Source organism: Garra rufa, chromosome 13 (assembly GCF_049309525.1).
Source record: "Garra rufa chromosome 13, GarRuf1.0, whole genome shotgun sequence".
Classification (NCBI taxonomy): Eukaryota; Metazoa; Chordata; class Actinopteri; order Cypriniformes; family Cyprinidae; genus Garra; species Garra rufa.
In genome coordinates, this window is record NC_133373.1 from 6,641,622 (window position 1) to 6,655,111 (window position 13,490).

The 13,490-nt window shown below is 33.7% G+C and overlaps 1 protein-coding gene across 1 annotated transcript; it reads right to left on the reverse strand.

The window, feature by feature from the left end:
- Positions 1–867: 867 nt before the first annotated feature.
- Positions 868–8,044, reverse strand: rd3l (RD3 like). Its single transcript, XM_073816814.1, has 3 exons — positions 7,739–8,044; positions 5,251–5,523; positions 868–3,155 (listed from the first exon to the last, which is right to left on the reverse strand). The coding sequence occupies exons 1-3, from the start codon at positions 7,780–7,782 to the stop codon at positions 2,789–2,791; spliced, it is 684 nt and encodes a 227-aa protein (XP_073672915.1). The 5' UTR covers positions 7,783–8,044; the 3' UTR covers positions 868–2,788.
- Between the last annotated feature and the right edge of the window lie 5,446 nt (positions 8,045–13,490).

The window sequence follows — 13,490 nt, forward strand, 5'->3', positions numbered from 1 at the left end:
ATATATATATAATATATATATATATATATATATATATATATAATTATTGATATTAGCTCCTCTGGGAATCTTTCTGCACTGGTTTGGTTCAGATCGGTTGAAAAAAACTAGGACTAGTTTACAAAAGTAGGTTTAGCAAAAAATCCAAAATACCCACAAATTTCGCTAGGCTCATAATTGAATCTGCATTAGATTAGACACTTGAGCGATCACTTTTGATCACTGTAGCACCCCCGTCAGGCTGATTGTGGCAAGCCTTTACTGTAAAAAACTATTTGTTGAGTCAACTTAAAATAATTTGTTACCTGGCTGCCTCAAAATTTTTAAGTTGAGTCAACTTGAAATGTTAAGTTGTACTAAGTGACAACTTAGAAATTTGAGTTGATTCAACTTAAAATTTTAAGGCAGCTGGGTAACTTGCCCAGCTTTTAAGTTTAACAAACCAATTTTTTTTTGTTAAGTCAACTCAAATATCTAAGTTGTCACTTAGTACAACATAACATTTCAAGTTGACTAAACTTATTTGAGTTGACTGAACTTAAAATCTTAAGGCAGCAGGGTAACAAATTACTTTAAGTTGACTCAACAAATCATTTTTTTGCTTTTTGCCAAGTTTCAAGTCTCTACGACTTACAGTTTTGGTCTGCACGATCAGTTTTACGTGGAGATCGCTGATCCGTGACCAATCTAACAAGCTACTGTACGCGCTCAAACCCCTAATTAGCATGTTAGTGCCACACAATCCCTTACTTTGCTCTAAAACACAGATAGATGAAAACCAATGTGAGATGCTAGCAACCTGGTCTAAAAAACAAGTCCCACATCCAAGTCCTCTGGTGTGAGAAATAATTGCTATAAAAACACAAATTAAGTTTTGTTCGAATTTAATTGTGCAGACCTTTTACTGACAATAGACATGAGGAGAAGAATAAAGCAAGCAGGGTTTACAAAGCAAATAAATACAATTTAGCATGTTACACAAAAGTATCAGTATTTTCATTATTTTTGTAGAAGTGGCAACAACAAAAGTATAAGCAGAAAATGTGATAAGACAATATTTATACTATATACTACATTATCTGCTTCTGCAGGCTTTTGTGGTATTAAACACAGCATTCACTCTAGAAGAGAACGTCATTTTGTCTGGTCCAACAGTTATTCAGCAGTCAAGAGTAAACGTCACTTGTTTGTATATACCCTGTTTAACACTACTGTGAGATGGAAGCTTTTTCTGCCATCTTCAGTCCATGCTACATAACAAACACAGTTCTGTCAATATATGATAAAAAGACAAGCAAAGATTTTATCTGTGATCTAAAAAGCTTGGGATAGGTGAGAGTGCTATTGTAGTTAGTTCATGCAGCAAGCAGGACCACTGATGCGCAAAGGCAGTGGTGCAATCCTCTCCCCTCAGGCTAATCTCTGCTCTGTAATCCAGAAATATAACTCTGAAAAAAATGACAGATTAGGTTGGATATCTGGGTTGACTGCTCTGGGTGTGTGTGCTACTTTCAGTTTGATCATTAGCTGTCGACCCTGGAAAGCTATGGAACAAAAAAAAGGTGTTATTGTTAATTAGAAACAATGGACACAAATTAATAATAACATAAACGCAATAGTTCTAAAAACACGAAATTATCAGAATGACAATTCTGTAATGATTTAATCACCCTCATGTCATAGTTATATACTTTTTGATGCTTTTATTTTGTCCATATAACACAAAAGTAGTGTTTTTGAAGAATGAATATGCCCTTGTCAACAGTTCATAAAAAACAGTTGTCAAGCTTCAAAAAACTGCAAATAAAAGCACAAAAGTATAAAAAAGTAATCTATAACTAAAAATATAATAAAAAATAAATACAATAATAATATATTTAATTAATTGTAAATTATTTATGTTAATTAATTAGTTTTGAATTTGACAATTTTTTAAATTGAAAAAGTTACTACTTCATGTCATTTTTTTTTTTTTTCCATTTTACTGATCAATTACAAACAGATTATGGCTCATCTTCCAAGTTTAACATCACATATACATCTTGTTCATCACTTTTCATCAGTCTAATTTAATTAAACTTGAGCACAGGATTTTATTTTTCAATGCAGGTGTAAATATGTGTCTAAGAACTAGTACATTTGGAAACAGGAAAGACAGAGAAAATGGTTGCATGGGCTTTTCAAGCCAATCTCATGAGGAAACAACTATTTGTGACCCTGGACCACAAAACCAGTCATAAGGTTAAATTTGACAAAACTGAGATTTATACATCATATGAAAGCTCAATAAATAAGCTTTCTATTGATGTATGGTTTGTTAGGATAGGACAATATTTGACTGAGATACATCTATTTGAAATCAGAAATCTGAGGATGCAAAAAAATCAAAAAGACTGAGAAAATCACCTTTAAAGTTGTCCAAATTAGGTTCTTAACAATGCATATTATAAATCAAAAATTACATTTTGATATGTTTACAGTAGAAATTTTACAAAAAATCTTCATGGAACCTGAACTTTACTTAATTTTTTAATGATTTTTGGCATAAAAGAAAAATCAAAAATTTTGACCCATGCAATGTATTTTTGGCTATTGCTACAAATATACCCCAGCGACTTAAGACTGGTTTTGTGGTCCAGGGTCACATTTTACGAGGTGTCAATTTTGTATAAATTTGTAGGATGTAAAAAAAGAAAAAGTAAGCATTAAGGTCCATTCTTAAACCTAACCATCAACATAAAATAATTATGAATTGCCATGAGAACATGTTAGACTATAATTAAGTGTCTCACAGTGTGGTGCTGTAGGGTTCATAAGCAAAAGGATGGCAAAATGGCAGATTCCAATCTCTGTGGATAGAATAAGGACAGGCAGCACGTAAATGCTTATCCACATAACTAGAAATAGTAGGAATTTCCTCCCTGTGCTTCCCTGACTCCTCTGATAAAGGATTAGATGCATTTCCAACAATGTGATTTCTGTCATTACTCTCTGTAGGTGGACTGGGAGCAGAAAGAATAGCTGGCAGAGCTGAAGGGGCTGGACGTCTCTGCATGCCGTCTTCCTGGCTCCTCAGGAAGTCCCTAAGAACTTGCTTGAAGACACCCACCAGTTCCCAGGGAGGGATGTCATTGTGGGCCAAAAGGTCATGGAGCCTTGATGGAGAACGATTTAAAAAAAAAAGTAAAATATAAAGGCAATATCACAGGAGCACAGTAATCACAGTGGTGCTGGCATTTAGATCAACAGCATAATTGCAAGTGAGCATTGTTTTTGTACTTGAGTCCTGCATGACGGAAAAAAACAAAATGTGGCCACAAATCAAGAATTTGTTTTCTTTGTTTTATTTAAATCATGACCAAAATTTCACTAAATTCAAACAAGGGTACTAATTTTAAAGTGTGTCCAACATGATTTACCAACATATATCAAAACTTAATTTTTGATTTGTAATATTGCTAAGAACATTATCTGAACAACTTTTTTCCATATTTAGATTTTTTGCACCCTCAGATTTCAGATTTTCAAATAGTTGTATCTCAGCCAAATATTGTTCTATCCTAACAAACCATACATTAATGGAACATTATTTTTTATTTTAATCTAAAATCAGCTGTCATATTCTAGAGTATTTAAACAGCTTTTTTTTATTTAAATTTTTAAGTGTCAGTCGTTAAAGGAGACAGCTATATATCGGTTTTGATTTTTACATTCTATCCACCTTATTTTTCCTGTAAGTTTGGAAGCCTGTTTACTCCACTGAATAATAAATAATAATAAAAAAGGGTTATTGCAACTTTTTACCTCACAATTCTGAGAAAAAAGTTAGAATTGTGAGGTAAAAAGTAGCAATAAACTTAAAAAAAATTGGTAACACTTTACAATAAGGTTCCTTAGTTAACATTAGTTAATCACATTAGTTAACATGAACTAATAATGAACTGCACTTATACAGCATTTATTAATCTTTGTTAATGTTAATTTCAGCATTTACTAATACGTTTTTAAAATCTTGTTAACATTAGTTAATGCAGCATGATCTAACATGAACAAACAATGAACAACTGTATTTTCGTTAACTAACGTTTATGAAGATTAGTAAATACAGTAACAAATGTATTGCTCATGGTTAGTTCATGTTAGTTAGTACATTAACTAATGTTTAACTAATGAACCTTATTGTAAAGTGTTACCAAAAAATTAAACTGACAATTACAAGAAATAAAGTCATTGCGAGATATTAACACACAATTCTGACTTATTTTCTCAGAATTGTTATATAAATGCACAATTCTGACTTTTTTCTCAGAACTGCGAGAAATAAATGCACAATTCTGACTTGTTTCTCAGAATTGTGAGATATAAACTTGCAATTGCGAGATTTAACGTCTAAAATTGTGAGAGATAAGCACACAATTTTGACTTGTTTCCCAGAATTGTGAGATATAAACTCGCAAATGTGAGTTATAAAGTCAAAATTGCAAGATATAAGAGCACAATTTTTACTTTTTTCTCAGAACTGCGAAATATAAATGCAGAATCTCAGAAATGCATGATATAAATGCACAATTCTGACTTTTTTCTTAAAACTGTGAGAAATAAACGCACAATTCTGACTTTTTTCTCAGAATTGTGAGATATAAACTCGTAACTGTGAGTTATAAAGTCAAAATTGCAAGATATAAGAGCACAATTCTGACTTTTTTCTCAAAATTGCGATATATAAACTTAATATATAAAAAATAAACTTTAAAATAGATATTTTTTCTCGTAAATATGAGTTTGTATCTCACAATTCTGGCTTTTTTTCTCACAATTGTGATATTTCACATACTGACTTTTTTCTCAGAATTGTGAAATATATTTATTTTAGGGGGGAAAACTGCTACGTTCTCAAAATTTAAAGTTTATATCTCACAATTCTGACTTAACTTGCAATTGTGTGTCATAAAGTCAGAACTGAATTTATATCTCATAATTGTGAGTTTATATCTCATTGCGAGAAAAAAAATCTGAATTGTAAGATAAAAAGTTGCAATTACCTTTTTTATTTTTTATTCAGTGGCAGAAATGGACTTTCATACATAAGAGTGGTTGCGGCCATTTGTAAATTTAATGTGTCTGGCTTCTTGTGTCATTAAAAAATAAGGTGCGTATGTGATTTTTTTAGAGCATTTGAAGACCATTTTAGAGCATCTGAACGATACATAAGTGAAGCACGCAAGGCAAAAGTGAGAGATCTTGTTTTACCTGGAAAGTACAATGGCAGTGTGTGAGGGTGGGATGCGACCACAGAGGCGCTCTAGCTGCCGGTGTTCAGAGGCAGATATAAGGGCAAGCAGGTTTGGGTATGCTGGGGAGTGACGGTATCCCAGAATGCCACGGGAGATGCAGTACTGGAACTCTTCCTCTTGAACCTGAAGCACTCTTTGCTCCAGCTGCCAAAGCATCTCACGTAGCAACATCCGACCTGGGCCTCCACATCCATTTGTGCGGGGACAACCTACGAAAGGCATGGCTGGGCTGCAGTGTAGGAGCAAAACCAAAGCGTGTTGGTGTTACAAGTGGATTAAATGCTGTATACCGTACATCCTCTGTAAATGAAATGTGACTGTTCATAAAGAGCTTGGTCTTCAGTAGACAGTCTTTCACAGTGTATTACATCAAGCTGTGTAGTCCACATCCTGAACTGGCAGTTCAGCAACATACAGTTCCCCCCCTTTAAAGCTAATGCCAGCATCTGCAGGACAGTGATGTTAGTTTTATATATTTATATTTGTGAACCAGCACATATAACTTTGATTAGAATGGGTAATTATGCAAATAATAAATAAATGTGATCCTGGACCACACAAACCAAAGTCATAAGGGTCGATTTTTTTTTTAACTAAGATTTATACAGCACCTGAAAGCTGAATAAATAAGATTTCCATTGATGTATGGTTTGTTAGGATAGGAAAACTAAATGTTGTAAATTTCCTACCGTAAATATATCAAAACTTTTTTGATTAGTAAAAACTTCATTTGGACAACTTTACAGGCGATTTTCTTAATATATATATATTGTACCCTTAGATTCCAGATTTTCATATACACTGTAAAAAAAAATGAAAAAAATTTGTTGAGTTAACTTAAAATAATTTGTTTCCCCGACTGCCTTAAAACTTTAAGTTCAGTCAACTCAAAAAAAAAAAGTTTAGTCAACTTGAAATGTTAAATTGTAATAAATGACAACTTATATTTGAGTTTTTGATATTTGAGTTGATTCAACTTAAAATTTAAAGGCAGCTGGGAAACAAACCAATTCTTTTTGTTTAGTCAACTCAAATATCTAAGTTGTCATTTCGTACAACTTAACATTTCAAGCTGACTAAACTTATTTGAGTTGACTGAGCTTAAAAATTTTAAGTCAGCAGGGTAACAAATTATTTTAAGTTAACTCAACAAATTATGTGTGTTTTTTTTTACAGTGTATATGAAAATCTGGAATCTGAGGGTGCAAAAAAATCTAAATATTAAGAAAATCACCTTTAAAGTTGTCCAAATGAAGTTTTTAGACATACATATTACTAATCCAAAACGTTTTTATATATTTACGGTAGGAAATTTACAACATATCTTAATGGGACATGATCTTTACTTAATATCCTAATGATTTTTGGCATAAAAGAAAAAATAATTATTTTGACCCATACAGTGTATTTTTGGTTGTTGTTACAAATGTACCTGTGCTACTTAAGACTGGTTTTGTGGTCCAGGGTCACAAATAAACTAAGTTGCATTTTGGAAAATGGTAGATGGTTTCAAGCTGGGCTGTTCATTAAAGGTAAGGCTAAAAAAAAGTAAGGTTAGCTGACTGACCAGTCATCTTATTTCAAAAACAAGCTTAACCAAGGTGGTTTGACCAACTGTAGATGATTTGTTGGTGGTCCAAGATATTTTAAGATATTTTGTAAATTTCCTACCACAAATCTATCGAAACACAATTTTTGATTAGTAATATGCTTTGATAAGAACTTCATTTGGACAACTTTAAAGGCAATTTTCTCAGTATTTAGATGTTTTTGCACCTTTGATGTTTTTGATTCCAGAGGATTTTTCAGAAAAATCTGAAAGTTTGTTTATTCAGCGTTCATAAATAAAAAAATAAAATAAATAAATAAAAGAAAACTGACCCTTATGACTACTTTTGTGGTCCAGGGTCACATATACACTACCAGTCAAAAGTTTTTGAACAGTAAGATTATTTTTAAAAAAAAATCTCTTTTGGTTACCAAGCCTGCATTTATTTGATCCAAAGTACAGCAAACACTGTACATTTTCTAAATATTTATACTATTTATTAAAATAGTTTAACAAATCGCTGCTCAAGAAACATCAAAAGTGATGATAAAGATATTTATTATGTTACAAAAGATTTCCGTTTCAGATAAATGCTGTTCTTCAAACTTAATATTCATAAAAGAAACCTGAAAAAATTCTGGCATATCAGCTAGATTTAACCAACTAAATGAAATGAGAAAAGTCAAAATGGACAGATATAGACCGAAATGGTGCTCTGAGGAAAAAAGCTGGGCAAATTGAAAATAGAAACAGCAGGAGACAGACAGAGAGGTGATGGATAGAGCAGAATTTAAAGGAAATGATTCACCACAAAAGGATATAGGTAAAGTTTGGCAACAGAGGTGAATAATACAATGGAAATTACGAAAACAGACATTTAAAAGGACAGTTTTACCTTGTGGGTCTTAGAGGTCGAGGTCCATGATGCCTTGACTCCATCTGGTATCACCAAATTGCATTAGGTTATGCAAATAAAATACGTAAATAAAGCCAGACTGTCAGACGTAGAATGAAAGATGGAAAATGCAACCTAAAGAAACATCTATTCTGCTAGAAGAGATTAAGAGAGACTAAAATAAGGTTTTCAAACTAGAAGAATGAATGAAGAAAAGCAAACAATAAAAGTAGAGAGAGTGTGTGCCAGTGACTGCGATGGGCAAAGTTGAGATGAAGAATGTGATTTCCTCCCCTGTCCACCGCAAACTGCCTTCTGTCTCTCTGCTCTGATAACCCAGCCCACTCTGACTCGCATGCCCTCAAACATGCATTTACACACACACACACGCACACACACACACACACACACACACACACACACACACACACACACACACACACACACACACACACACACACACACACACACACACACACACACACACACACACAGAGCATTTCAGCTCATATAACCGAAATAACACTCAACACTAACACTGACAGATATGGTTTGAAGTATGCATTCTGCTTTCCATCTTTCAATACACTGTCACACATCCTACAGTCTTAAATTCAGCTTAAATTTCATGCTTCAAAATCTGCCTAGGGTAAATCAGTCTGGGGTTCTTGTTGTCTACAGTAAATGCTTAATGCAGTGTGGCAGTCTGAGTAAAATTATCTCAAAAAATGCACCCTGTGTCAGCGTGTAATGTGACCCAGTGCCAAGGGGAATTATGTCAGGATACAAGAGAACAAAATGAGAGTTCCTGGTTTGCTCAACAATGTGATGTGCAGATGAATACTTGCGCACTTGCATCAAAGAAAAATCTTTATAGCCTAGGATAAATAAACATATGAATCCCAACTGTATTAACTACATTTGGTACAAGCATGGTATGTGGTTGAAAAGTGATTGTGCTCATAAGCATTTGTCACAGATTGCAGTTGGTGTCCATATGGAGGCCTCTGGGAAGGCTGCAGGCTGGACGGTCTTCTGAGACTCATAATCACAGCCCAGCACCTGGTTCTGCTTCTGGGTCAGGTCAGGGTAAAGCACCAGACTGCTGGTCATGCCACCTGCCCTATGAACATGCCATAATCCCAAAACACATCAAGATTACGTGTGTAATACTAAAGTAGTCAAACATAAGCAACACTGTTGGCAGCAAGTACAATCACAGATACAGTGCTTTGTATTCATACCCCTAATTTTTTTCACATTTTGTTTTGTTGCAGCATTATGTTAAACTGCTTTAAATTATTTTTCCCCACATCAGTTTACACTCCATACACCATAATAATGACAAAGCAAAAACCAGATTTGCAAATTTTGCAAATTTATTAAAAATAAAACACTGAAATAAGTACATTGCATAAGTATGCATACCCTTAACTCAGTAGTTGAAGCACCTTTACAGCCTCAAGTCTTTTTGGGTATGATGTGACAAGCTTTGCGCATCTGCATTTGGCAATTATCTGCCATTCTTTGCCTCACCTTTTCACCTCTCAAGCTCTGTCAGCTTGGATGGGGGCTGGCAGACATTTTCTAGAGTCCTAGTTGTTCCAGTCGTCTTCCATTATGGATAATGGAGGCTACATGCTTCTGTGATCCTTCAATGCAGCTGATTTTTTTCTGAACTCTTCCCTAGATCATTGCCTTAATGCAAGTCTGTCACTGAGCTCTACAGGCAGTTATCTTGACCTCTGCTCTGATATGCATTTTCAGCTGTTAGACCTTTTCTGAGAGGTGTGTGCCTTTCTAAATCATACTCATTCATTTGCCACAGTTGAACTCCACTCGAAGTGTAGTAACATCTAGAAGCAATATGAATGCTCCTGAGCTAAATTTCGAGTGTCCCAGAAAAGGGTATGAATACTTATGCAACGGGATCTTTTCAATTTTTTATTTTTAATAAATTTGCACAAATGCTAAAATTTTTTTTGCTTTGCCATTATGGAGTAGGGAGTGTAGATTGATATGGGGGGAAAAGTAATTTAAAGTAGTTTAACATAAGGCAACAACATAACAAAATGTGAAAAAAAAAATGAAGGGGTATGAATAATTTCGCAAGGCACTGTATTTTGACTCATTTTGCAAAGTGCTTCGAAAATGCATGTGAGAAATGATTCCAGTTTTTTCCAGAATAAAACAATGATAAATAAACAAACTGTTCAATCAGATTTATTATATATGTGACCCTGGACCACAAAACCAGTCTTAAGTAGCATGGGTATATTTACATTGTATAGGTCAAAATTATAGATTTTTCTTTTATGCCAAAATTCCATGTTCCATGAAGATATTTTGTACATTTCCTACCATAAATATATTAAAACGTAATGTTTGATTAGTAATATGCATTAAGAACTTAATTTGGGCAACTTTAAAGGTGATTTTCTTTATTTTGAATTTTTTGCACCCTCAGATTCTAGATTTTAATAAATAAGAAAGATTATTTAGTCAGCTTTCATATGATGTATACACCTCAATTTCAAAAAAATGACTCCTGTAAATGGTTTTGTGGTCCTACCAGTCAAAGATTTTTAATGTTTTTTTTTTTTTTAAAGAAGTCCGTTCTGCTCACCAAGCCAAATGAATTTATTTCAGTAAGTTTTGAAATATGTTTACTATTTAAAACTGATTTCTATTTGAATATATTATAAAATTTAATTTATTCCTGTGATCTGATTTTTTAGCATCATTACTCCAGTCTTTAGTGTCACATGATCCTTCAGAAATCATTCTAGTCTGATTTGCTGCTCAAGAAACAATTATTAATTATAATAATTATTATAATAGAAGCTTAGAGTTGTTTGTTTTTTGGGGAGAAAAATGATACAAACTAGTACTGTTATTTAGCAAGGATCCTTTAAATTAATCAAAAGTGATGATAAAGACATTTATGTTACAAAAGATTTCCATTTCAGATAAATGCTGTTCTTCTGAACTTTTTATTCATCAAAGAAACCTTACAAAATTCTACTCAGCTGTTTTCAACATAATGATAATAATAAATGTTTTTTGAGGAGCAGAATATTAAAATGATTTCTGAAGAATAATGTGACTAGAGTAACGGTGCTACAAATTCATCTTTGAAATCACAGGAATAAATTACATTTTAAAATATAACCAAATAAAAAACAGTTATATTAAATAGTAAAAATATTTCAGAATTTTGCAGTTTTTGCTGTTCTTTAAATCAAATAAATGCAGGCTTGGTGAGAAGAAGAGACTTCTTTAAAAACATAAAACATCTTGACTGGTATTTTAAATTCATTTTTAAATATATATCATTTGTTTATTTTTATTTTTGCAGGTAAATATGGCACAATATCCTACACTGCTACAAATAGTTGTTTGCTATACTTCAACATTCCCACTCCTAAGATGTGCACATGTGTGAGTTGCAATGCAATTTGTAGCTCTTCCTCACAGCCTAAGTATGAAAAAGTAGTCCATGCAGGCAAAACACTTCATATCGGATCATTGTCCAGTTATTCCTCTACTGCAGACTCAGACCTTAAGACATGACATCACCTGATGTCCAATTATTTCTGTCCACTGTGTCATGTTGTATTATTTTCATGGAGCGTAGGACTCACAGGCTTTCTTTATTTCACTTTGTTCCTCTGTCTTGCAACAAAACACACGGGCCGAGTTTTGGAATAGCTAGAAACTCACTGTACATGAACTTTCAAAGACATTTTTGCGGCATTGTTTGAACAATTCCCAACTGTGTATCTTCCCTTAGTACAAATGGAGAAAGAAATTCACTGGAAATGGCACAGGACCTTTCACTGCCCTCTCTAAAAAACCCTCTGTACCCAGAGGAGATTCAGGCCATCGTTGCAGTCAGACAGTCTCAAGTCGTCAGATGGAGTGAATGTAGCAGCCCTGTCACACATACCCACATAGAACGAGGCTAATTGTGAGTGTCAGTCTGTGTTTTGAGGTGGGTGATGTCATTGCCACTGGCAGGGCGCCTGTTCAGGGACAGGGATGATTTGGGACGTGACTGGTGTGCACACATCCATACACCAGAGGGCAGTGCGCATGCTTACATAAAAAGCTTTATATTCTTTTATATTTGATGAAATTTCTTTATTTCATAATTTACAAACATTCAGTGAAAACACCTCAAACATGCATCTACAAACCACAGTGTAACATAAATATTAATCAAAGAATCCTGATAAGAATGTATCATACACTGTAAAAAGTTTTCACCAGATTCAACTTAAAACGTAAGTCATTTGAACTCAAATTAAATAAAATGAGTTGATTTAACTTATGAGCTGAAATGACTTAAGTTGATTTAACTTAAATTTTTAAGTTAAAACTGGTAAAAACTTTTTACAGTGTAGCTTCCACGAAAATATTACGAAACAACTGTTTTAAACATTTATAATAAGAAGAAATGTTTTATGAGCAGCAAATCAGCATTTTAATGATTTCTGAAGGGGAATTTGGGATTTCTGAAGGGGAAAATTATAATTTAAAATATATTTAAATGGAAAACAGCTATTTGAAATTGTAGTAATATTCCACAACATTGCTGTTTTTACTGTGTTTTCAACCAAATGAATGCAGCCTCTGTGAGCATTAGAGACTTCTTTCAAAAACATTTAGATCTTACTGACCCCAAACCTTTGAATGCTCTTTTGTAGGCTCAACTGTCTTGCTAAAAGGCCGCAAGTCTCTTTTTCATCTCAATCTAATCAGTGTTTTGACAGTGATGGAGTTCGCACTAAATCATTAGCCAAAAAGCGTTAGGATATTAAGTAAAGATCATGTTCCATGAAAATATCTACTGTTAATATATCCAAACTTAATTTTGGATTAGTAATATGCATTGCTAAGAACTTCATTTGGGCAACTTTAAAGGTGATTTTCTCAATATTTGATTTCTCTGATTTCAGATTTTCAAATAGTTGTATCTTGGGCCAAATATTGTCCTATACTAACAAACCATACATCAATGGAAGCTTATTTATTTAGCTTTTAGATGATGTATAGATCTCAATTCAAAAGAATTTACCCTTATGACTGGCTTTGTGGTTTAGGGTCACAATTAAGCCTTTCTATAAACGTGCAAACCAGACTTAAAACTAGCTCAGACACTTAAAAAGAATTAATTTTAGCTTGATTTTTACACATTTTACTCACTAGCGAGGGGTTAAAAGAAAGGGTGTCAAATTGAAGTACTTTTGTGATATGTCCTGCAAGTTTGTCATTTTATCAAAAAGACAGGATGTTACAGTCAGATAAACTAATTATTACCACAAAACCGTGCAGAATGAAATATATTCATTGCTAACACTTACTAATGTTTGTGCTGCTGTTTTCCTTCCAAAGTAATGTCACTTCCTGAAGGACGACATGAAATGCAATAGTGATTCTTGAAATATCTATAATTGTTCCTCAAAAGCCTGATTTATCACTGATACTCACATTTTAATATTATTTTTCTACAAATAATTAGGGATGCACCGGTTGACCGGCCATAAATCGAAACCGGCCGGTTTTTGCATCTAACGCGCGATCGGCAACCGGCCGGTTTTCGTTTTTATCCCGGCCGGTTTTTTTCCGGGAGTGTGTACGCGGGCCGCGGCATTCGATTCATTCAGAAACATGTCACTTGTGTGGAGGTTTTTCGAAATCTGTGAGCAGGACGTGAAGATTGCAATCTGCAATGTCTGCAAAGGACAGC

Excerpts from the sequence above, each read along its gene's own strand:
- rd3l (XM_073816814.1), bottom strand. The coding sequence starts at position 7,782 with ATGGAGTCAAGGCATCATGGACCTCGACCTCTAAGACCCACAAG. Across the intron at positions 5,524-7,738 it reads CGACCTCTAAGACCCACAAG|CCCAGCCATGCCTTTCGTAG; the intron begins GTAAAACTGTCC and ends CCTACACTGCAG. Across the intron at positions 3,156-5,250 it reads ACTGCCATTGTACTTTCCAG|GCTCCATGACCTTTTGGCCC; the intron begins GTAAAACAAGAT and ends TTCTCCATCAAG.